This window comes from Carcharodon carcharias, chromosome 19 (genome assembly GCF_017639515.1).
Source record: "Carcharodon carcharias isolate sCarCar2 chromosome 19, sCarCar2.pri, whole genome shotgun sequence".
Taxonomy (NCBI): domain Eukaryota; kingdom Metazoa; phylum Chordata; class Chondrichthyes; order Lamniformes; family Lamnidae; genus Carcharodon; species Carcharodon carcharias.
Genome location: NC_054485.1, coordinates 114,243,945 through 114,269,238, shown reverse-complemented (window position 1 = coordinate 114,269,238; position 25,294 = coordinate 114,243,945). Strand labels below are relative to the sequence as shown.

Sequence of the window (25,294 nt, the reverse complement as noted above, 5' to 3'; positions counted from 1 at the left end):
AGACATAAACTGCTTTGGATTTCTAAAATTCAGCAGCAGCAACTTGCATTTATATAGCGCCTTTACTACAATAAAGCTTCCCAGGGGTTCTTCACGGGAGCATAACTGAACAAAATTTGACCCTGAGCCACATCAGGAGATATTTGGGACAGGTGACCAACAGCTCAGTCAAAGAGGTTGGTTTTAAGGAGCGTCTTAAAGGAGGAGAGATTGGAGGGAGTGGGGTGGGGGGGGGGTGGGGAGTTCCAGAGTTTAGGACTCATGCCTGGCTGCCATTGGCGGTGAAATGAGAATCAAGAATGCTCAAGAGGCCAGAATTAATTGAGGCGTTGCTGGACCAGGAGCCAGTGTAGGTCAGTGAGCAGAGCAGGTGATACATGAACAGTCCTAGCTTCTCCAATCTCTCCGTGGAACTGAAATCCCTGGTACCATTCCAGTTATTCAAGTCTAGTAAACCTTTAAGGGAGTGATTGCAGCACCCTTGCTGGGGCCTCCCGTTGTTTTATAACTGGACAAAGCCAAGTTCGGGCCACACTCGACACGGGCCTCTCTCTCTTAAATCCACCCTTGCTCACATCCCCTTTGAAAGAAGCAGGCCCTGCAGAGAGAGCCCCATGTCTAGGCCGTGCTATAAGCTGTCCTGGTGGGGTTTATGCTATAAATCGGAGGGCGTGTGAATGTGAGGAGCCAGCGATGGACAGGCGGTAATCACACCGTTCAGGGTTCCTGTCACGCCACTGATTTCATTATCTCTAATATATTTTTCTCTCTCTCCTCCTCCCTCCTGCTTGGTTCCCTTGCGTCTGTGCAGTTGGCCATGTCTCCATCAGGTAAGAGTCATTCATCACCCATCAGCTCTGTGCTTCTGCCTGCTTTGAATTTAGCTGCATTCGATTGGGAGACAGCTCCCCACGAGGTCCCCAGTCCCTGGCCCTCTTTGCCCGACACAGCGACAGCAGCCCTTGAGTTGCTGCTGGGGAACCCCGACACTACCCCACCACGCTGCCCCTGCTTAAGGTGGCACCAGGCAGTCACGTTTCACTCTGCTCAGACTGAGAGCTCCTTCAGTTGACGAGTAAGTCAGTCCCTTTGGAGGAAAATTGACAGTGGAGGTGGTCTCAAAGCCAGGGTCTGACACAGCACTAAACTCCTGACCAAACCCCTGTGGCACATTCGATTAGTTTCTGGATTGCACAACCATTCGGTGAATGTACCGAGCCTTTCTCGACTCCGGCAACGTTTTAATGCAACATTCACACCACACAAGTGTCAGGCAATGGCCACCTCCAACAAGGGAGAATCCAACCATCTCCCTTTGAAATTCAATAGCATTCCCATCACTGAATCCCCCACTATCAACATCCTGGGGGTTACCATTGACCCGAAACTGAACTGGACCAGACATAAAAATACTGTGGCTGCCAGAGCAGGTCAGAGGCTGGGAATCCTGCGGTGAGTAACTCACCTCCTGACTCCCCAAAGTCTGTCCACCATCTACAAGGCACAAGTCAGGAGTGAGATGGAATACTCCCCACTTGCCTGGATGAGTGCAGCTCCCACAACACTCAAGAAGCTCAACACCATCCAGGACAAAGCAGCCCCGCTTGATTGGCACCACATCCACAAACATTCACTCCCTTCACCACCGACACACAGTAGCAGCAGTGTGTGTACCATCTACAAGATGCACTGCAGGAACTCACCAAGGCTCCTAAGACAGCACCTTCCAAACCCGCGACCACTACCACCTAGAAGGACAAGGGCAGCAGATGGATGAGAACACCACCACCTGGAAGTTCCCCTCCAAGTCACTCACCATCCTGACTTGGAAATATATCACCGTTCCTTCACTGTCGCTGGGTCAAAATCCTGGAACTCCCTCCCTAACAGCACTGTGGGTGTACCTACACCACATGGACAAAATCCTGGAACTCCCGCCCTAACAGCACTGTGGGTGTACCTACACCACATGGACAAAATCCTGGAACTCCCTCCCTAACAGCACTGTGGATGTACCTACACCACACGGACAAAATCCTGGAACTCCCTCCCTAACAGCACTGTGGATGTACCTACACCACACGGACAAAATCCTGGAACTCCCTCCCTAACAGCACTGTGGGTGTACCTACACCACACGGACAAAATCCTGGAACTCCCTCCCTAACAGCACTGTGGGTGTACCTACTCCACATGGACAAAATCCTGGAACTCCCTCCCTAACAGCACTGTGGGTGTACCTACACCACATGGACAAAATCCTGGAACTCCCCCCCCCCCTAACAGCACAGTGGGTGTACCTACACCACATGGACAAAATCCTAGAACTCCCTCCCTAACAGCGCTGTGGGTGTACCTACACCACACGGACAAAATCCTGGAACTCCCCCCCCTAACAGCACTGTGGCTGTACCTACACCACATGGACTGCAGCGGCTCAAGAAGGCAGCTCACCACCACCTTCCCAAGGGCAGTTGGGGATGGGCAATAAATGCTGCGCCCTGTCATGAATAAAAAAGAGTTCAGGACCGTCTCTTGGTGAAGCTCAGTGCCTGCTACATTATGCAAACATAAGAACCATCACTGAGAAATCGCAGCCGTTCCAGGTTGAGTCATTGTGGATATTCCCCCCGTGGCCTTGAGTGAGTGTGTGAGGTTTGCTGTTCACTGTGACCCACCAGATTGCAGCATTGTTATTGATGGGTGAGGCTGGAGGTCACTGGGCAAGTGTGGAGTGCTGGAACCTCCTCAGCCAGTGTGCATGTACTGCTTTAAAACACTTACAGGTGGGGACTGTGTGCCAGGGGTTTCAAATGTACTGTCCGTTGGAACCCAGAGCTGTAGGTATCAGACGCACTGATCTAGGGAGTGCTGTACCCTTTCTGAGAGAGGCTGTGTCGCTCCAGATGTCCCAAGCTCTCTTCACCCGTTCAGTTTTCCAGCAGATAGAACACAGGGTCTGTCAGACTTTCTGGACTGATTTTGATTGTCTGAGGAGTTGGAGAGGAATTTTCCAGAGGGGTTTTTCCCATTTATTGGCCCTGGGTTTCTTTCTCCCCTCCCAAGAGTTTGATGAGAGGGTGGGTGGGTGAGTGAGTGGTGTTAAGTGTGTGTGTTTGTGTTGTAAAAGTTTAAAATGAGGATGCTCCAGCCAACCCAAGTGTGACAGACGGACACGATGGAGCAGATTTTCCTGCCTACAGCTGTGCTGCTTACCAGGTTAATTGGGTTATTGAATCATAGAATAGTTCCAGCACAGAATGAGGCCATTCAGCCCATCGTACAGGTGCTGGTTCCCTGCAAGAGCAACTCAGCTAGTCCCGTTCCCCATGGGCTCGCTAATTTCCTTCCCTTCAGATAATGACCTAATTTCCTTTTCAAAGCCACGATTAAACCTACTTCCCCCACACTCTCAGACAGTGCATTCCAGTTCCTAACCACTCGAATGACCCTGTCTCCACCACACTCTCAGACAGTGCATTCCAGTTCCTAACCACTCGAATGACCCTGTCTCCACCACACTCTCAGACAGGGCATTCCAGATCCTAACCACTCGATTGACCCTGTCTCCACCACATTCTCAGACAGTGCTTTCCAGATCTGAACCACACCCTCCACTTATCTAGCCCATCCACACAACTGGAGCCCTTCATCCCTGCAAGAAACTCAAAGATTTATAGAACAGGAGGGGGGCCATTCAGCCCATTGTGTCAATCCTTGCTGAAAGAGCTATCTAGTCTAATCCCATTTTACAGCTCCTGCTCCCTGTGGTCCTGCAGGTTAGAGCACTCCAAGTGCATGTCCAAGTAATTGTTCAATGTGATGAGGGTTTCTGCCCCTCTCATCCTTTCCGACAGAGAGCTCCAGATCCCCACCAGCCTCTGGGTGAAAATAGTTACTCCTGAGCTCATTTCTAATCCACCAAATACTGTCAATCTCTCCCCCCTTGTTGCTGACCTCTGCTCAGGGAAATAGGTCCCTCTTATCCAATCTACCTAAGCTCCTCATAATGTTATACACTTCAATTAAATCTCCCTTCAGCCACCTCTTTTCTAAGGAAAACAACCCCAGTATCTCCAATCTTTCCTCATCGCTAAAATTCTCTAGTCCTGACAACATCCTGTGTAAATCTCCTCTACCCTCTCAAGTGATCACATCCTTCCTGTACTGTAGTCCTGACCTGCACACAGCACTCTCTAACTTTGGTCTAACTAGGGTTTTATACAGACCTGACATAACATGCCTGATCTTATATTCTGTTCCTTGGCCAGTCAAACAAAATATCCCACATTCCTTCCCTTCATTAAAGGAAAATCATGTTTAGCTAACTTGCTGGGGATTTTTGAGGAGGTTACAGAGAAGGTTGATTTGGATTTCCAAAGGCATTTGATACAATGCCACACAACAGACTTGTAAGCAAAATTCTAGCTCATGTAATAAAAGGGAAAGTAGACACTTGGATAAGAAATTGGCTGAGTGACAGGAAACAGAAAGCAGTGATAAATGGCTGTTTTTCAGATTGAAGGAAGGTTTGTAGTGGAGTTCCTCAGGGGTCAGTGTTGGGATCCTTGCTCTTCCTGATATATATTTATGACCTAGACTAGTGGACAGGGCATAGTTTCCAAATTTGCAGATGATACAAAGATTAGAAACGTCACCTGTGATGGGGATAGTCTTGAACTTCAAAAGGACATAGACATGTTGGATTGGATAGGCAAGTGGCAGATGAAATTCAATGCAGAGAAGTGTGAGGTGATTCGTTTTGGCAGGAAAGATGTGGTGAGACACTATAAAATAAAGGGAGAGCCTCTAAAGGAGGAACAGAGGGACCTCAGTGTATATGTACATAGGTCATTGAAGATGGCAGGGCATGTTGAATTCTGTTGAAGGGTCATGAGGATTGGGAACGTCAACTCTTTTCTTCTCCGCTAATGCTGCCAGACCTGCTGAGTTTTTCCAGGTATTTCTGTTTCTGTTTTTGTTTTGGATTTCCAGCATCTGCAGTTTTTTGCTTTTAGGACATGTTGAGAGATTAGTTAATAAAGCATATAGTACCTTGGACTTTATTAATAGGAGCATTGAGTACAAGAGTAAGGAGGTCATGTTGAACTTGTGTAAGACACTAGTTAGGCCTCATCTGGAGTACTGTGCCCAGTTCAGGGTGCCATACTTGAGGAAGGATGTGAAGGCATTGGAGAGAGTACAGAGGAGATTCACAGGAATGATTTCCGGGATGAAGAACTGTGGCTATGAGGATAGATTGGAGAGGTTGTGACTGTTTTCCTTGGAGAAAAGAAGGCTGAGAGGAGACTTGATAGAGGTATTCAAAATCCTGAGGGGTATGGACTGGGTAAATAGTGAGAAACTGTTCCCACTCAAGCGAACATCAAGAACTAGAGAGCACAGATTCAAAATAATCGGCAAATGGAGTAAATGTGATGTGAGGAAATATTTTTTCACCCAGAGGGTGATTGGAGTCTGAAAGAAACTTCCTGAAAGGGTGGTGGAGGCAGGTTTGATCAAGGTATTAAAAAGGGCATTGGATTGCTACCTGGAAAGAGAGAATGTGCAAGGTTACAGGGATAAGGCAGGGGACTGGGACCAGGTGGAATGTTCTTTCAGAGGGCCAGTGCAGACTTGATGGGCTGAATGGCCTCCTACACTGTAGAGATACTGTGATTTAACCACCTTTATCTAGCTGTCCTGCAACCTTCCGGGATCTGTGGACATACACTCCAAGGTTGCCCTATTCCTCTACACTTCCCAGTATCCTTCCATTTATTGGGTATTCCCTTGTCTTGTTTGTCCTGCCCAAATACATTCCCTCACATTCCTGCAGATTGAATTCCACCCGACCAATCCATCAATATCATCCTGCTGTCATACAGCTGCATCCCGCAATATCAGCCACACAGTCTGAGAACTTCTTAATCACGCCCCTGACATTTAAATCTAAATCATTGAACCAAGAACAACAAGAGACCCACACTGCAAATCTTTTCTGCACCATCTCTGAACTCTTCATGTCCTTCCTAAAAATGCAGTGCTCGGAATTGGACACAATGCTGTGAGACCAAGCCAGTGTTATAAAGGTTCACCATAATAAACCTGTCCCTTCGCCTTCGATGATTAAGTGGAGTCGGTGGCACAGTGGAAATGTGACTGGACTAGTAATCCAGAGGCCCGGGCTAATGCTTTGGGATGCGGGTTCAAATCCCACTGGCAGCTGGTGGAATTTTAATTCAATGAATAAAAATCTGGATTATAAAGCTGGTCATATGAATTGGGAGCAGGAGTAGGCCCCTCGGCTTCTCAAGGCTGTTCAATAAGATCGTGACCTGAACTGATTCTAACCTCAACTCCTCGTTTCACTCCTCTACCTCCTTTCATTCTCTTGTTATCAGGAATCTATCTAGCTCTGCCTTAAAAAAAATATTCAAAGACTCTGTTCCTCAGAAGGTGGTGGAAACAGTTCCAAAGGCTCACAACCCTCTTGAGAGAAAAAATTCCCCCCCCCCATCTCTGTCTTAAATGAATGACCCCTTATTTTTAAATGGTGACCCCTAGCTCTAGAGGAAATATCTTTTTCACATCCACCCTGTCAAAACCCCTCAGGATCTTATATGTTATAGTCTCAGTCATGGTGACCATGAAACTATCATCGATTGTTGTAAGAACCCATCTGGTTCACTAATGCCCTTTAGGGAGGGAAATCTGCCCTCCTTACCCGGTCTGGCCTACATGTGACTCCAGACCCACAGCAATCACAGAATCACACAGTGCAGAAGAAGCCCTTCGGCCCATCGAGTCTGCACCGACACATGAGAAACGCCTGACCTACCTACCTACCTAATCCCATTCGGCAGCACTTGACCCATAGCCTTGAATGTGGTTGACTCTTAACTGTCCTCTGAAATGACCGAGCAAACCACTCTGTTGAAGGGCAATTAGGGCTGGGCAACAGATGCTGGCCTTGCCAGCGCCACCCACATCCCATGAAAGAATTAAATAAACTGTATGCACATATACCCCCAGCTTTAGAATTGTGAGCTTTATTTTATATTGCTTCTCCTTGTCCTTCCCACCAAAATAAATCATTTCACATTTCTCTGCATGAAATTTCATCTGCCACTTGTCCACCAGTTCCTACAACCTGTCGACCTCCTCCTGAATCGATCGCTTTCCTCCTCACAATTCACAAAGTTTCTTCATTTGCAAAGTTTGAAATGACGCCCTGTGCACCCAAGTCTGGATCAAGAAGAGCACTGATCCTCGTTCCAGCCCCTGGGAAAGCCCACCACATACATTCCTTCAGTTCGAAAAACAACCATTTACTGCTACTCCCTTGTTCCTGTCACTCAGCTAACTTGCTATCCATGCTGCTACCCGCCCTTTTATTCCATGGGCTTCAACTTCATTTAGTAAGTGTGTATTATCAGCCACTGTTTGGAAGCCCATGTACACCACATCAACTACATTACCCGCATCAACCCCTCTGTCACCTCATCAGGAAAACTTCGGTTAGTTAGACATGATTTGCCTTTAACAAATCCATGTTAGTTTTCCTTAATTAATCCACACTTGTCCGAGTGGATGTTAATTTTGTTCCGGCTGATTGTTTCTAGAAGCTTCCCAACCACTGAGGGAACTAACTGGCGCATAGTCACTGGGCTTATCTTTACATTCTTTTTTTTTGTGAATCTGGGTGTAACATTTGCAATTCTCCAGTTCCCCATCAGCATTGCTGTACCTAAGGAGAACTGCAAGGTTTTGGTCAGCGCTTCTGTAATTTCCATCCTCCCCTCAGTATGCTTGGATACATCTGAGCTGGTCCTGTTGACCAGCAGCCTTTCTAATAACTCCTCTTTATCAATTCTAACTCATCCAGTATCAGAACAGCCTCCTCTTTCACCACGACCTGTGCAGCAGCATCTCCCAAGATGAAGACAGATGTAAAGTATTCATTCAGCACCTCAGCCCCCTGCCTCCATGCGTAACTCCCATTTTTGGTCCCCCATCGGCCCTACTCCTTTTACTATTCATAGAAGACTTGTAAGATTCCCTTTTATGTTGGCTGCCAGTCTCTTCTCATACTCTCTCTTTGCTTCTCTTACGTTTTTTCACTTTCCCCTGAACTTTCTATCTTCAGCCTGGGTTTCCATTCGTATTACCAACCTGACATTTGTCATGTGACCATTTTCTGCTTCATCTTACACTCTGTCTCCTCCTTCATCCAGGCAGTTCTGGAACTGCTTATTCTACCTTTCTCCTTCATGAGAATTGACTCTACCTGAGCCATCTGCTCTTCTTGATTCCAATATATCTGGGCCAGATCTGCCCTCACCCCACTGAAATTGGCTCCCCTGTAATTAATTATTCTTCCTTTGGATTGCTCCTTATCCTTTCCCATAGCCATCCTAAGCCTTTGACACAATGATCACTGACCCCAAAATGTTCTCTCACTGACACTTGCTCCACTTGGCCCACCTCATTCCAAGAACCAGGTCTAGCAGCGGTCCCTGTTGGACTGGAAACATACAGTTGTAGAAAAGCTTCCTGACTACATTACAGGAGCACTTGCCCCTTTCTTTCCTTTACAATACCCCTATCCCAGTCCACATTCAGATAATTAAAGTCCCCCATTATAACTGCTCTCTGTAATTTCCCTGCAAATTAGCTCCTCTATATCTTTCTCACTAGTTGATAGTCTGTAGAATGCACCCCATAGTGTGATGCCAGCTCTATTGTTCCTTGGCTTTATAAATAGATTCTGCCCTTGACCCCTCTGGGACATCCTTTCTCTAGCACTGCAATATTCTCCTTATTCAATACCTCTAGCACCATCGCTGTACCTAAGGAGAAGAAAGGTCTTGGTTAGCGCTTCTGCAATTTTCCATCCTCCCCCTTTTCTTCCTTTCCTGAGCACCTTGCATCCAGGAATATTTAATACCCAGTCCTTCCCTTCTTTGAGTCAGGTCTCTGTTATCGCCACAACATTGTATTTGCCTATGGCTACCTGTGCCTGTAACTGCCCAGTTTTATTTGTCGCACTCCACGCATTCGCATACATCCACAGTGACCCTGGTTACACTGACCCAGCTAATGCCTTACTATTTCTTACTGCCTCTCCCAGTCCTCTGGGCATCTTGTTTCTCCTCTCTAATGTTACCTCCTGGCTCCCACACGCCTGCCAAATATGGGGTAGGGAAAGGGGCTAACTCTGATGGGTGTGTGGAAATGCTCAGGAGTCTATCGGACACCACACGTTCAGGTGCTCACCCCCAACGCTGGAGGACCCTTTCACATTTGAGACTCGCACTGTCTGCAAGAGTCCAAGTCTACATCGTGTGCAGTGTATAGGAACGTGGAAGCAGCAAACTTGGCAGTGAATGCATAAGCCTCATAAACTGTATCTTTTAATCTTCCCAATGTGTGTTTTCAGTGGCTGGAGATGAGACCCAATCGACAAGAATGTCCTGTCTGCAAAGCCGGCATTAGTCAAGAGAAGGTCATCCCCCTCTATGGGCGAGGCAGCAGCAGTCAGCAAGATCCCAGGTAAATGCTCACTGACTCCCTGCCCTTCATCGTCTGCAGCTGGACGATGGGACAGAGCGAAGGAATGTAGCGGGAACATAAAGCAGAGCGTGACCCAGGCCTGTCTGTCGCTAGTGAAGCCAGGCATAGTGATTGGGCTGCAGGGAATTTGAGTATGAGGGCCACGAGCTATTAGACTCTGCGAAACCCTGAGTTTGAGGTGAAGGCATTTCAGTAAGCTTTAGATTTAGCGCATTGAGATAGGAGGAGGGTGAAGAATATAGTGAAGAAACTTGAGAAGCTGGGATTGTTATTCTTAGAGCGGAGAGGGTTAAGGGGGAGATTTGATTGAAGCATTAAAAATCTTTAAGGGATTTGGTAGAAACTGTTTCCCCTGGCAGGAGGGTCGGTAACCAGAGGGACACAGACTGAAAGTAATTGAGGGAATAAAAACCAGTCTTTTTTTTTACGCAGCGAGTTGTTATGATCTGGAAGGTGCTGCCTGAAAGGGCGGTGGAAGCAGATTCAACGGGACCTTTTAAAATTGAATTGGATAAATACTGGAGAGGCTGTAGTGTGGGGGTGGTGGGGGGAGGGGGGGTGGTGAGGGGGGAGCAGGGGGAGTGGGACTAATTGGTTATTTATTTCAAAGAGCCAGCACATGCATGAGGGGCTGAATGGCCTCCGCCTGTGCTGTATAAAAGTTGGTGAGAGGATATGAGAGCCGCTGGGTTCAGGAGGGGTGGGAGGCTGTTTCAGTGCTGGGAGAGGTGGAGGGGGGTGAGGGTTCCACAGAAGATCAGAGGAGGAACTGTGGAATCATCTGTTGGTTGGACTTTGGAAGAAATTAGTTAGAAGGTGACACCGAAGGAATCCCGATGTAATAAGATGAGTTATCAGATTGAGGAAAGTGATTATCCTATGAAGTAGGGAATAAAAATTAAAAGCAGAGTTCATCTGTTGGACAAGGGTTCAGAAGTTCATAAACGCGCTTGGGCATAACTGTGTGCTCAAGGACACCGACTTCCTGTGGCATAGGATATGGTAGGTGATCTAACACAAGAATAACCTTGACTTGTAAGGATGCCCCCATCATTTGTCAGCTGAACCCGGGAAACTGAGCTCTAATCTCGAGACGATTGTATAGCAAAGACGCTGTCACCATCTGCATCACTCAGTACCCTGTTCGCCAAAGGATGTTGTCCAGCATTAGCGCTCACGAGGTGGCTCAACTTTATCACAGTATAAAAATTGAACACAGTAGGATTTTTAAGATTTGTTGGATTCACTGCAGTGTGTGTCTCTCTAGTGTAACAACAATAACCACCCCCTTAATTGGGATCAAGGTATCTTGCTAGACTCTGTAGCTTTCTACTTGGGGATTTATGGTAAATGCTACTTTAAATGTTGGTGGCTATCTTAAATATCTCTCTGTAACATTAATAAGACCTGGATTCTCTGTTAGAAACAAGAATATACTTTCTCTTCCTATAACTGTCAATGTTGTGATTGAATTACCATCAGATGTAAATTGTATGAATGGTTTTTTAATCGACTCATATAATTTAGAAAATATTTTGCCTCATACAATCTTCTGTATGAAGAACCCACCTCTGTACACTGTTCAGTGGAGAGGTACATGGTTGAGGAGAGATGAGGAATCTTGTAATATCTTGGTTGTTATAATCTAGCTAACACGTGTTAAAAAGGCAGTCGGGAAGACAGTAAAGTTCTCTGCTGTTCCTTTCCTTTGTTAGATCCCTTCTTCAGACCCATTTAATTGTCTGTAGAGTCTGTCTTTCCCAACCTTAGTGAGAGTGGTCATCCAAAGAATACACCTGATCTCAAAAAAGGGACTAGGATTATAAGCCGCTTCAACACATGGTCATGTTAGAGAGAAGGTGCAAACTGAGTGATGGTTTGCTCCCCAAGCTTGTCTGACTCTCCTTGCAGGGTTGGGTGGGTTGGCTGTTGGAGAACCGTGTCTCTGTGCTCCACTTGTACACTCGCGCTGCTACACGTGGAGTGGTTTCCATTATAAAATTACCTTCTCTTCACTTTCACAGATTGAAGACTCCACCCCGACCACAGGGACAGAGAACAGAGCCAGAGAGTAGAGGGGTAATACAACAACTGACTCCTTTAATGTTGTTCTTGTTAAGTGACTTCCTGCATAAGCTATATATTCACATTGCCCCATTTACTGAAAATGGCTTTGATTTTTAGATCAACCATCGTGTATATCCTTCTGTTACCTGCGTCTAAACTGGCACTAGGTCCCACTCCCCTAACACCCCTGTGCTTGCTGACCTACATTGGTCCAGCAATGTCTCCATTTTATAGTCCTCCTCCTTGTTTACCATGTCCCCTCCCTACCTCTGGAATCTCCTCCTGACCCACAGCCCTCCGAGACCTCGCTGCTGCTCTAACTCTGGCTGGTTTTAATCATGGATCCTGTGGGAAGTGAGAGAGAAGGAGCCACGAGAAAAACCGGCTCGGCATCGAATGGACAAGTCGCCTGGTCCAGATGGCTTACATCCAGGCTGCTGAAGGACATGGGGCGGGGAGGTAGCTGAAGGGCTTTCCATAATCTTCCAGCTTTCCCCAGATAATGGGAGAAGGTGCCAGAGGGATTGGAGAGTGTCCAATGTGTGACATTCCAATTCAAGAAAGGATGTAAGGACAGTCCTAGTAACTCCAGGCCAGTCAGTTTAACATCAGGTAATCGAGGTAAAAATCAACAGGCGCTTGGAAAGGTTTGTGTTAATTAAGCAGAGGCAGCATGAATTTGTCCAAGGCAGGTCAGACTAATCTGAGTGAATTTTTGATGCAGTGTAAGAGAAGGTTGATGAAGGGAATGCAGTTGATGTTGTCTGTGTGGATTTTGAGAAAGCTTTCAACAAAGCACCACATAAAAGGATGGTTAACAAAATTAGAATAGGCGGGTCAGTGTCAGCTTAGATATAAAGAATTGGTTTAAAGACAGAAAACAGAGTTGTGGCCAATGGAAATGGCTATTTTCAGACTGGAGGGTGTTCCCCAAGGGTCACTGATTAAACATACGATATATTATTAATTTATATGTTATATTTCATATATGTATATTGTACAATTTGGATATTGGAATCCAATATCAAACCAAGCACAAGGAGACAGTGGTGTAGTGGTAATGTGACTGGGTGAGTAATCCAGAGACCCAGGCTGATGCTCTGGGATGTGGGTTCAAATCCCATGGATTTAAATTCAGTTAATAAATATGGAATATAAAACCAGTCTCGTTAATGGTGACCGTGACAACTATGTATTGATGTGGTAAAAACTCTTCTGGTTCACTAATGCCCTTTAGGGAGGGAAATCTGCCCTCCTTACCTGGTCTGGCCTACATGTGACTCCAGACCCACAGCAATGTGTCGGGGGGGGGGGAAGTAAAATTTCACAATTTGCAGATGATATCAAATATTGAGGATGATGCGAATCACCTTCAACAGGACATGGGCTAGAAGAACCAACAGACAAACAGCAACAGGAATTCAGGACAGAGAAGTGTGAAGTGATGCATTTTGACAGAAGGGAGAGGAAGAAGCAATCGAGACTGAATGTCACAATTCTACAGTGTGTGCAGGGACCTGGAGGTGTGTGTGCATCGATCTTTGGTGGCAAGACATATCGAGAGAGCGGTTAGCAAAGTGTTGGGGATCTTAGACTTTATAAACTGAACATTGAGGACAGAAACAGGGAGGTTCTGCTGAATGTTTCTAAAGCCCTGGTTAGGCCCCAACTAGAATATTGTGTCCAGTTCTGGTCACCACCATTTAGGAAGGTTGTCAGGGTCCTTGGGAAGGTGTGGAGGAGATTTACCAGAATGATTCCAGGGATGGGGGGATTTTAGTTACCAGGTTGGGTTGGAGAAGCTGGGATTGTTCCCCTTGGAGCGAAGGAGATCGAGGGGAGATTTGATTGAGATGGACAAGATAAGGACAGGTTTAAACAAGGTAGTTTTTCTTTGTCTGTTAGAATTAGCAATGGTGCAAGGACTGGGGGACACAGATTGAAAGTTTTGGACAAGAGGTACAGGGGGATGCGAGGGTGGGGGAAGTGGAAACGATGAAAGGTTTCTAAAGGAAATTGGACGAGTGCTTGAGGGAAATAAACCTGCAGAATTACAGGGATCGAGCGGGGGAATGGGACTGACTGGACTGCTTTACAACGAGACAGCATGGACTGGATGGGCTGAATGGTTTCCTTCTGTGCTGTAAATTGCCTATGTATGTACGATTCTACTGTGTCCCCGGCTACCTCCCCTCTCCCCCTGGGCGTTGTCCTTTGTCCATAGTTATTTCACTGGGAGCTGTACTCTGTTCCCTGTTCCACCCACTGCCCAGTGCCAGTTAATTCCCCCTCCTCTGCGCTCCCCAGGTAACAGTGGGTTTCCCGCAAGCCCCAACAGAATGAACCTGGTGTGATTTCTTCTCCTTGGCTCCGACAGGGTTTCCAGGGATTTGGAGACACCGGATTCCATATGTCCTTTGGGATCGGAGCTTTTCCATTCGGATTCTTCACCACCGTCTTCAACTCGAGTGAGAACAGACAAAGAGCGGGTGAGTGGGTGGGGGAGAGAGAGAGAGACGGTCACCGCCCGGGGGGAGAGAGAGAGAGAGAGACGGTCACCGCCTGAGGAGAGAGAGAGAGAGACGGTCACCGCCCGGGGAGAGAGAGAGACGGTCACCGCCCGGGGAGAGAGAGAGAGAGACGGTCACCGCCCGGGGAGAGAGAGAGAGAGAGACGGTCACCGCCCGGGGAGAGAGAGAGAGAGAGATACGGTCACCGCCCGGGGAGAGAGAGAGAGAGACGGTCACCGCCCGGGGAGAGAGAGAGAGAGACAGTCACCGCCCGGGGAGAGAGAGAGAGAGAGACGGACACCGCCCGGGGAGAGAGAGAGAGAGAGACGGTCACGGCCCGGGGAGAGAGAGAGAGAGAGAGACGGTCACCGCCCGGGGAGAGAGAGAGAGAGACGGTCACCGCCCGGGGAGAGAGAGAGAGAGAGAGACGGTCACCGCCCGGGGAGAGAGAGAGAGAGAGAGACGGTCACCGCCCGGGGAGAGAGAGAGAGAGAGAGAGACGGTCTCCACCCGGGGAGAGAGAGGGAGACAGTCACCGCCCGGGGAGAGAGAGAGAGAGGGAGACGGTCACCGCCCAGGGAGAGAGAGAGAGACGGTCACCGCCCGGGGAGAGAGAGAGAGAGAGAGAGAGAGAGAGACGGTCACCACCCGGGGAGAGAGAGAGAGAGAGACGGTCACCGCCCGGGGAGAGAGAGAGAGAGAGAGCGAGAGAGACGGTCACCGCCCAGGGAGAGAGTGAGAGAGACGGTCAACACCCGGGGAGAGAGAGAGAGAGAGAGACGGTCACCGCCCGGGGAGAGAGAGAGAGAGACAGTCACCGCCCGGGGAGAGAGAGAGAGACGGTCACCACCCGGGGAGAGAGAGAGAGACGGTCACCGCCCGGGGAGAGAGAGAGAGAGAGCGAGAGAGACGGTCACCGCCCAGGGAGAGAGTGAGAGAGACGGTCAACACCCGGGGAGAGAGAGAGAGAGAGAGGCGGTCACCGCCCGGGGAGAGAGAGAGAGAGAGACGGTCACCGCCCGGGGAGAGAGAGAGAGACGGTCACCGCCCGGGGAGAGAGAGAGAGACGGTCACCGCCCGGGGAGAGAGAGAGAGACGGTCACCGCCCGGGGAGAGAGAGAGACGGTCACCGCCCGGAGAGAGAGAGAGAGAGAGAGAGAGACGGTCACCGCCTGGGGAGAGAGAGAGACGGTCACCGCCCGGGGAGAGAGAGAGAGACGGTCACCGCCCGGGGAGAGAGAGAGAGACGGTCACTGCCCGGGGAGAGGGAGAGAGACGGTCACCGCCCGGGGAGAGGGAGAGAGACGGTCACCGCTTGGGGAGAGATGGAGACGGTCACGCCCTGGGGAGAGGGAGAGAGACGGTCACTGTCCAGGGAGAGAGAGAGAGAGAGTGACGGTCACCGTCCGGGGAGAGAGAGAGAGAGAGACGGTCACCGCCCGAGGAGAGAGAGAGAGAGAGACGGTCACCGCCCGGGGAGAGAGAGAGAGAGAGACGGTCACCGCCCGGGGAGAGAGAGAGAGAGAGAGAGAGACGGTCACCGCCCGTGGAGAGGGAGAGAGACGGTCACCGCCCGGGGAGAGAGAGAGAGACGGTCACCGCCCGGGGAGAGGGAGAGAGACGGTCACCGCCCAGGGAGAGAGAGAGAGACGGTCACCGCCCGGGGAGAGATAGAGAGAGAGAGAGAGAGACGGTCACCGCCCGGGGAGAGAAAGAGAGAGAGAGAGGGTCACCGCCCGGGGAGAGAAAGAGAGAGAGAGAGGGTCACCGCCCGGGGAGAGAGAGGGAGAGAGACGGTCACCGCCCGGGGAGAGAGAGGGAGACGGTCACCACCCGGGGAGAGAGAGAGAGAGAGTGACAGTCACTGCCCGGGGAGAGAGAAAGAGAGAGAGAGAGACGGTCACCGCCCGGGGAGAGAGAGAGAGAGAGACGGTCACCACCCGGGGAGAGAGAGAGAGAGAGAGACAGTCACCGCCTGGGGAGAGAGAGAGAGAGAGACGGTCACTGCCCGGGGAGAGAGAGAGAGAGACAGTCACCGCCCGGGGGGAGAGAAAGAGAGAGACGGTCACCGCCCCGGGAGAGAGAGAGAGAGACGGTCACCGCCCGGGCAGAGAGACGGTCACCGCCCGGGGGGAGAGAGAGAGAGCGACGGTCACCAGCCAGGGAGAGAGAGAGAGAGAGAGAGAGAGACGGTCATTACCCAGGGAGAGAGAGAGAGAGACGGTCACCGCCCAGGGAGAGAGACGGTCACCGCCCGGGGAGAGAGAGAGAGACGGTCACCGCCCGGGGAGAGAGAGAGAGAGACGGTCACCGCCCAGGGAGAGAGAGAGACGGTCACCGCTTGGGGAGAGAGGGAGACGGTCACGCCCTGGGGAGAGAGAGATGGTCACTGTCCAGGGAGAGAGAGAGAGAGTGACGGTCACCGTCCGGGGAGAGAGGGAGACAGTCACCGCCCGGGGAGAGAGAGAGAGAGAGAGAGACGGTCACCGCCCGGAGAGAGAGAGAGAGAGAGACGGTCACCGCCCGGGGAGAGAGAGAGAGAGAGAGAGACGGTCACCGCCCGGGGAGAGAGAGAGAGAGAGACGGTCACCGCCCGGGGAGAGAGAGAGAGAGAGGGAGAGAGAGAGAGACGGTAACCGCACGGGGAGAGAGAGAGAGAGAGACGGTAACCGCACGGGGGGAGAGAGAGAGAGAGACGGTCACCGCCCGGGGAGAGAGAGAGAGAGACGGTTACCACCTGGGGAGAGAGAGACGGTTACCACCTGGGGAGAGAGAGACGGTTACCACCTGGGGAGAGAGAGACGGTTACCACCTGGGGAGAGATAGACGGTTACCACCTGGGGAGAGAGAGAGAGACGGTCACCGCCCGGGGAGAGAGAGAGACGGTCACCGCCCGGGGAGAGAGAGAGAGAGAGACGGTCACCGCCCGGGGAGAGAGAGAGAGAGAGAGAGAGAGATGGTCACCGCCCGGGGAGAGAGAGAGAGAGAGACGGTCACCGCCCGGGGAGAGAGAGAGAGACGGTCACCGCCCGGGGAGAGAGAGAGAGACGGTCACCGCCCGGGGAGAGAGAGAGAGAGAGACGGTCACCGCCCGGGGAGAGAGAGAGAGAGAGACGGTCACCGCCCGGGGAGAGAGAGGGAGAGAGACGGTCAACGCCCGGGGAGAGAGAGAGAGACGGTCACCGCCCGGGGAGAGAGAGAGAGAGACGGTCACCAGCCAGGGAGAGAGAGAGAGAGACGGTCACCGCCCGGGGAGAGAGAGAGAGAGAGACGGTCACCGCCCGCGGGGAGAGAGAGAGGGGGAGAGACGGTCACCGCCCGGGGAGAGAGAGAGAGAGACGGTCACCGCCTGGGGAGAGAGAGAGAGAGAGAGACGGTCACCAGCCAGGGAGAGAGAGAGAGAGAGAGAGACGGTCACTGCCCAGGGAGAGAGAGAGAGAGAGACGGTCACTGCCCGGGGAGAGAGAGAGGGTCAGTCCCCGCCCGGGGTGAGAGAGAGAGAGAGATGGTCACCGCCCAGGGAGAGAGAGAGAGAGACGGTCACCGCCAGGGGAGAGAGAGAGAGAGAGACGGTCACCGCCCGGTGGGAGAGAGAGAGAGAGAGAGACGGTCACCGCCCGGGGAGAGAGAGAGAGAGAGAGAGAGAGACGGTCACCGCCCGGGGAGAGTGAGAGAGAGAGACGGTCACCGCTCGGGGAGAGAGGGAGACGGTCACTGCCCGGGGAGAGAGAGAGAGAGAGAGAGACGGTCATCGCCCGGGGGGAGAGAGAGAGAGAGACAATCACCGCCCGGGGAGAGAGAGAGAGGGACGGTCACCGCCTGGGGAGAGAGAGAGAGAGAGAGATGGTCACCGCCCGGGGAGAGAGAGATGGTCACCGCCCGGGGAGAGAGAGAGAGACGGTCACCGCCCGGGGGGAGAGAGAGATGGTCACCTCCCGGGGAGAGAGAGAGAGAGAGAGACGGTCACCGCCCGGGAAAGAGAGAGAGAGAGAGAGAGACGGTCACCGGCCAGGGAGAGAGAGAGACAGACGGTCACCACCCGGGGAGAGAGAGAGACAGACGGTCACCGCCCGGGGAGAGAGAGAGAGAGAGAGACAGTCACCGCCCGGGGAGAGAGAGAGAGAGAGAGACAGACGGTCACCACCTGGGGAGAGAGAGAGACGGTCACCGCCCGGGGAGAGAGAGAGAGAGAGATAGTCACCGCCCGGGGGGAGAGAAAGAGAGAGACGGTCACCGCCCCGGGAGAGAGAGAGAGAGAGAGAGACGGTCACCGCCCAGGGAGAGAGCGAGAGAGAGAGAGACGGTCACCGCCCGGGCAGAGAGACGGTCACTGCCCGGGGGGAGAGAGAGAGAGCGACGGTCACCAGCCAGGGAGAGAGAGAGAGAGACGGTCACTACCCGGGGGGATAGAGAGAGAGAGACAGTCACTGCCCGGGGAGAGAGAGAGAGGCAGTCCCCGCCCGGGGTGAGAGAGAGAGAGACGGTCACCGCCCGGGGGGAGAGAGAGAGACGGTCACCGCCCGGGGAGAGAGAGAGAGAGACGGTCACCGCCCAGGGAGAGGGACGGTCACAGCCCGGGGAGAGAGAGACGGTCACCGCTTGGGGAGAGGGGGAGACGGTCACGCCCTGGGGAGAGAGAGACGGTCACTGTCCAGGGAGAGAGAGAGAGAGTGACGGTCACCGCCCGGGGAGAGAGGGAGACAGTCACCGCCCGGGGAGAGAGAGAGAGAGAGAGACGGTCACCGCCCGGGGACAGAGAGAGAGAGACGGTCACCGCCCGGGGAGAGAGAGAGAGAGAGAGACGGTCACCGCCCGGGGAGAGAGAGAGAGACGGTCACCGCCCGGGGAGAGAGAGAGAGAGACGGTCACCAGCCAGGGAGAGAGAGAGAGAGAGACGGTCACTGCCCGGGGAGAGAGAGAGAGACAGTCACTGCCCGGGGTGAGAGAGAGAGAGAGACGGTCACCGCCCCGGGAGAGAGAGAGAGAGAGAGACGGTCACCGCCCAGGGAGGGAGAGAGAGAGAGAGACGGTCACCGCCCGGGGAGAGAGAGAGAGAGACGGTCACCGCCCGGGGGGAGAGAGAGAGGGGGAGAGACAGTCACCGCCCGGGGAGAGAGAGAGAGAGACGGTCACCGCCTGGGGAGAGAGAGAGAGAGAGACGGTCACCAGCCAGAGAGAGAGAGAGAGACGGTCACTGCCCGGGGAGAGAGAGAGAGACGGTCACTGCCCGGGGAGAGAGAGAGAGGCAGTCCCCGCCCGGGGTGAGAGAGAGAGAGAGAGAGAGACGGTCACCGCCCGGGGAGAGAGAGAGAGAGACGGTCACCGCCCAGGGAGAGAGAGAGAGAGAGACGGTCACCGCCCGGGGGGAGAGAGAGAGACGGTCACCGCCCGGGGGGAGAGAGAGAGAGAGAGAGAGACGGTCACCGCCCGGGGAGAGAGAGAGAGAGAGACGGTCACCGCTTGGGGAGAGAGGGAGACGGTCACTGCCCGGGGAGAGAGAGAGAGAGACGGTCATCGCCCGGGGGGAGAGAGAGAGAGAGACGATCACCGCCCGGGGAGAAAGAGAGCGGGACGGTCACCGCCTGGGGGGAGAGAGAGAGAGAGAGATGGTCACCGCCCGGGGAGAGAGAGAGACGGTCACCGCCCGGGGAGAGAGAGAGAGACGGTCACCGCCCGGGGGGAGAGAGAGATGGTCACCTCCCGGGGAGAGAGAGAGAGAGAGAGAGACGGTCACCGGCCAGGGAGAGAGAGAGACAGACGGTCACCACCCGGGGAGAGAGAGAGACGGTCACCGCCCGGGGAGAGAGAGAGAGAGACGGTCACCACCCGGGGGGAGAGAGAGAGACGGTCACCGCCCGGGGGGAGAGAGAGAGAGAGAGAGACGGTCACGGCTCGGGGAGAGAGGGAGACGGTCACTGCCCGGGGAGAGAGAGAGAGAGAGAGACGGTCATCGCCCGGGGGGAGAGAGAGAGAGAGACGATCACCACCCGGGGAGAGAGAGAGAGGGACGGTCACCGCCTGGGGAGAGAGAGAGAGAGAGAGATGGTCACCGCCCGGGGAGAGAGAGACGGTCACCGCCCGGGGGGAGAGAGAGATGGTCACCTCCCGGGGAGAGAGAGAGAGAGAGAGACGGTCACCGCCCGGGAAAGAGAGAGAGAGAGAGAGAGACGGTCACCGGCCAGGGAGAGAGAGAGACAGACGGTCACCACCCGGGGAGAGAGAGAGACAGACGGTCACCGCCCGGGGAGAGAGAGAGAGAGAGAGACAGTCACCGCCCGGGGAGAGAGAGAGAGAGAGACAGACGGTCACCACCTGGGGAGAGAGAGAGACGGTCACCGCCCGGGGAGAGAGAGAGAGAGAGACGGTCACCGCCCCGGGAGAGAGAGAGAGAGAGAGAGACGGTCACCGCCCAGGGAGAGAGCGAGAGAGAGAGAGACGGTCACCGCCCGGGCAGAGAGACGGTCACTGCCCGGGGGGAGAGAGAGAGAGCGACGGTCACCAGCCAGGGAGAGAGAGAGAGAGACGGTCACTACCCGGGGGGATAGAGAGAGAGAGACAGTCACTGCCCGGGGAGAGAGAGAGAGGCAGTCCCCGCCCGGGGTGAGAGAGAGAGAGACGGTCACCGCCCGGGGGGAGAGAGAGAGACGGTCACCGCCCGGGGAGAGAGAGAGAGAGACGGTCACCGCCCAGGGAGAGGGACGGTCACAGCCCGGGGAGAGAGAGACGGTCACCGCTTGGGGAGAGGGGGAGACGGTCACGCCCTGGGGAGAGAGAGACGGTCACTGTCCAGGGAGAGAGAGAGAGAGTGACGGTCACCGCCCGGGGAGAGAGGGAGACAGTCACCGCCCGGGGAGAGAGAGAGAGAGAGAGACGGTCACCGCCCGGGGACAGAGAGAGAGAGACGGTCACCGCCCGGGGAGAGAGAGAGAGAGAGAGACGGTCACCGCCCGGGGAGAGAGAGAGAGACGGTCACCGCCCGGGGAGAGAGAGAGAGAGACGGTCACCAGCCAGGGAGAGAGAGAGAGAGAGACGGTCACTGCCCGGGGAGAGAGAGAGAGACAGTCACTGCCCGGGGTGAGAGAGAGAGAGAGACGGTCACCGCCCCGGGAGAGAGAGAGAGAGAGAGACGGTCACCGCCCAGGGAGGGAGAGAGAGAGAGAGACGGTCACCGCCCGGGGAGAGAGAGAGAGAGACGGTCACCGCCCGGGGGGAGAGAGAGAGGGGGAGAGACAGTCACCGCCCGGGGAGAGAGAGAGAGAGACGGTCACCGCCTGGGGAGAGAGAGAGAGAGAGACGGTCACCAGCCAGAGAGAGAGAGAGACGGTCACTGCCCGGGGAGAGAGAGAGAGACGGTCACTGCCCGGGGAGAGAGAGAGAGGCAGTCCCCGCCCGGGGTGAGAGAGAGAGAGAGAGAGAGACGGTCACCGCCCGGGGAGAGAGAGAGAGAGACGGTCACCGCCCAGGGAGAGAGAGAGAGAGAGACGGTCACCGCCCGGGGGGAGAGAGAGAGACGGTCACCGCCCGGGGGGAGAGAGAGAGAGAGAGAGAGACGGTCACCGCCCGGGGAGAGAGAGAGAGAGAGACGGTCACCGCTTGGGGAGAGAGGGAGACGGTCACTGCCCGGGGAGAGAGAGAGAGAGACGGTCATCGCCCGGGGGGAGAGAGAGAGAGAGACGATCACCGCCCGGGGAGAAAGAGAGCGGGACGGTCACCGCCTGGGGGGAGAGAGAGAGAGAGAGATGGTCACCGCCCGGGGAGAGAGAGAGACGGTCACCGCCCGGGGAGAGAGAGAGAGAGACGGTCACCGCCCGGGGAGAGAGAGAGACAGACGGTCACCACCCGGGGAGAGAGAGAGACGGTCACCGCCCGGGGAGAGAGAGAGAGAGACGGTCACCACCCGGGGGGAGAGAGAGAGACGGTCACCGCCCGGGGGGAGAGAGAGAGAGAGAGAGACGGTCACGGCTCGGGGAGAGAGGGAGACGGTCACTGCCCGGGGAGAGAGAGAGAGAGAGAGACGGTCATCGCCCGGGGGGAGAGAGAGAGAGAGACGATCACCACCCGGGGAGAGAGAGAGAGGGACGGTCACCGCCTGGGGAGAGAGAGAGAGAGAGAGATGGTCACCGCCCGGGGAGAGAGAGACGGTCACCGCCCGGGGGGAGAGAGAGATGGTCACCTCCCGGGGAGAGAGAGAGAGAGAGAGAGAGAGAGACGGTCACCGGCCAGGGAGAGAGAGAGACAGACGGTCACCACCTGGGGAGAGAGAGAGACGGTCACCGCCCGGGGAGAGAGAGAGACAGACGGTCACCGCCCGGGGAGAGAGAGAGAGAGAGACAGTCACCGCCCGGGGAGAGAGAGAGAGAGAGAGAGACGGTCACCGCCCGGGGAGAGAGAGGGAGAGACGGTCAACGCCCGGGGAGAGAGAGAGAGACGGTCACCGCCCGGGGAGAGAGAGAGAGACGGTCACCAGCCAGGGAGAGAGAGAGAGAGAGACGGTCACTGCCCGGGGAGAGAGAGAGAGACAGTCACTGCCCGGGGTGAGAGAGAGAGAGACGGTCACCGCCCCGGGAGAGAGAGAGAGAGAGACGGTCACCGCCCAGGGAGAGAGAGAGAGACGGTCACCGCCCGGGGAGAGAGAGAGAGAGACGGTCACCGCCCGGGGGGAGAGAGAGAGGGGGAGAGACGGTCACCGCCTGGGGAGAGAGAGAGAGAGACGGTCACCGCCTGGGGAGAGAGAGAGACGGTCACCAGCCAGGGAGAGAGAGAGAGAGACGGTCACTGCCCAGGGAGAGAGAGAGAGAGACGGTCACTGCCCGGGGAGAGAGAGAGCGCCAGTCCCCGCCCGGGGTGAGAGAGAGAGAGAGACGGTCACCGCCCGGGGAGAGAGAGAGAGAGACGGTCACCGCCCGGGGAGAGAGAGAGAGAGACGGTCACCGCCCGGGGAGAGAGAGAGAGAGACGGTCACCGCCCGGGGGGAGAGAGAGAGAGAGAGAGAGACGGTCACCGCCCGGGGAGAGTGAGAGAGAGACGGTCACCGCTCGGGGAGAGAGGGAGACGGTCACTGCCCGGGGAGAGAGAGAGAGAGAGAGAGATGGTCACCGCCCGGGGAGAGAGAGACGGTCACCGCCCGGGGAGAGAGAGAGAGACGGTCACCGCCCGGGGGGAGAGAGAGATGGTCACCTCCCGGAGAGAGAGAGAGAGAGAGAGAGAGAGACGGTCACCGCCCGGGGAGAGAGAGAGAGAGAGAGAGAGACGGTCACCGGCCAGGGAGAGAGAGAGACAGACGGTCACCACCCGGGGAGAGAGAGAGACAGACGGTCACCGCCCAGGGAGAGAGAGAGACAGACGGTCACCGCCCGGGGAGAGAGAGAGAGAGAGAGAGAGACGGTCACCGCCCGGGGAGAGAGAGAGAGAGAGACAGACGGTCACCACCTGGGGAGAGAGAGAGACGGTCACCGCCCGGGGAGAGAGAGAGAGACGGTCACCACCTGGGGAGAGAGAGAGAGAGAGAGAGAGAGTCGGTCACCGCCCGGGGGGAGAGAGAGAGAGAGACCGTCGCTGCCCGGGGGGAGAGAGAGACGGTCACCGCCCGGGGGGAGAGAGAGACGGTCACCGCCCGGGGGGAGAGAGAGACGGTCACCGCCCGGGGAGAGAGAGAGAGACGGTCACCGCCCGGGGAGAGAGAGAGAGGGAGAGACGGTCACCGCCCGGGGAGAGAGAGAGAGAGAGACGGACACCGCCCGGGGAGAGAGAGAGAGAGACGGTCACCGCCCGGGGAGAGAGAGAGAGAGACGGTCACCGCCCGGGGAGAGAGAGAGAGAGACGGTCACCGCCCGGGGAGAGAGAGAGAGAGAGAGAGACGGTCACCGCCCGGGGACAGAGAGAGAGAGACGGTCACCGCCCGGGGAGAGAGAGAGAGAGAGAGACGGTCACCGCCCGGGGAGAGAGAGAGAGAGAGAGACGGTCACCGCCCGGGGAGAGAGAGAGAGACGGTCACCGCCCGGGGAGAGAGAGAGAGAGACGGTCACCGCCCGGGGAGAGAGAGAGAGAGACGGTCACCAGCCAGGGAGAGAGAGAGAGAGAGACGGTCACTGCCCGGGGAGAGAGAGAGAGAGATAGTCACCGCCCGGGGGGAGAGAAAGAGAGAGACGGTCACCGCCCCGGGAGAGAGAGAGAGAGAGAGAGACGGTCACCGCCCAGGGAGAGAGCGAGAGAGAGAGAGACGGTCACCACCCGGGCAGAGAGACGGTCACTGCCCGGGGGGAGAGAGAGAGAGCGACGGTCACCAGCCAGGGAGAGAGAGAGAGAGACGGTCACTACCCGGGGGGATAGAGAGAGAGAGACAGTCACTGCCCGGGGAGAGAGAGAGAGGCAGTCCCCGCCCGGGGTGAGAGAGAGAGAGACGGTCACCGCCCGGGGGGAGAGAGAGAGAGACGGTCACCGCCCGGGGAGAGAGAGAGAGAGACGGTCACCGCCCAGGGAGAGGGACGGTCACCGCCCGGGGAGAGAGAGAGAGACGGTCACCGCTTGGGGAGAGGGGGAGACGGTCACGCCCTGGGGAGAGAGAGACGGTCACTGTCCAGGGAGAGAGAGAGAGAGTGACGGTCACCGCCCGGGGAGAGAGGGAGACAGTCACCGCCCGGGGAGAGAGAGAGAGAGAGAGACGGTCACCGCCCGGGGACAGAGAGAGAGAGACGGTCACCGCCCGGGGAGAGAGAGAGAGAGAGAGACGGTCACCGCCCGGGGAGAGAGAGAGAGACGGTCACCGCCCGGGGAGAGAGAGAGAGAGACGGTCACCAGCCAGGGAGAGAGAGAGAGAGAGACGGTCACTGCCCGGGGAGAGAGAGAGAGACAGTCACTGCCCGGGGTGAGAGAGAGAGAGAGACGGTCACCGTCCCGGGAGAGAGAGAGAGAGAGAGAGACGGTCACCGCCCAGGGAGGGAGAGAGAGAGAGAGACGGTCACCGCCCGGGGAGAGAGAGAGAGAGACGGTCACCGCCCGGGGGGAGAGAGAGAGGGGGAGAGACCGTCACCGCCCGGGGAGAGAGAGAGAGAGACGGTCACCGCCTGGGGAGAGAGAGAGAGAGAGACGGTCACCAGCCAGGGGGAGAGAGAGAGAGAGAGACGGTCACTGCCCGGGGAGAG

At 55.1% G+C, this 25,294-nt stretch overlaps 1 protein-coding gene across 2 annotated transcripts in view; it reads left to right on the top strand.

The window, feature by feature from the left end:
- The window catches only part of rnf5 (ring finger protein 5), a 79,827-nt gene that overhangs the window by 5,749 nt on the left and 48,784 nt on the right, over nt 1-25,294 (top strand). Inside the window, exons 2-5 of one of the 2 annotated variants that reach the window (XM_041213695.1) lie at nt 812-830; nt 9,443-9,555; nt 11,601-11,655; nt 14,021-14,132. In XM_041213695.1, coding sequence (XP_041069629.1) covers nt 812-830; nt 9,443-9,555; nt 11,601-11,655; nt 14,021-14,132 — 299 coding nt within the window. The remainder of the gene's footprint in view (nt 1-811; nt 831-9,442; nt 9,556-11,600; nt 11,656-14,020; nt 14,133-25,294) is intronic. The other variant, XM_041213696.1, reaches the window with a different exon arrangement.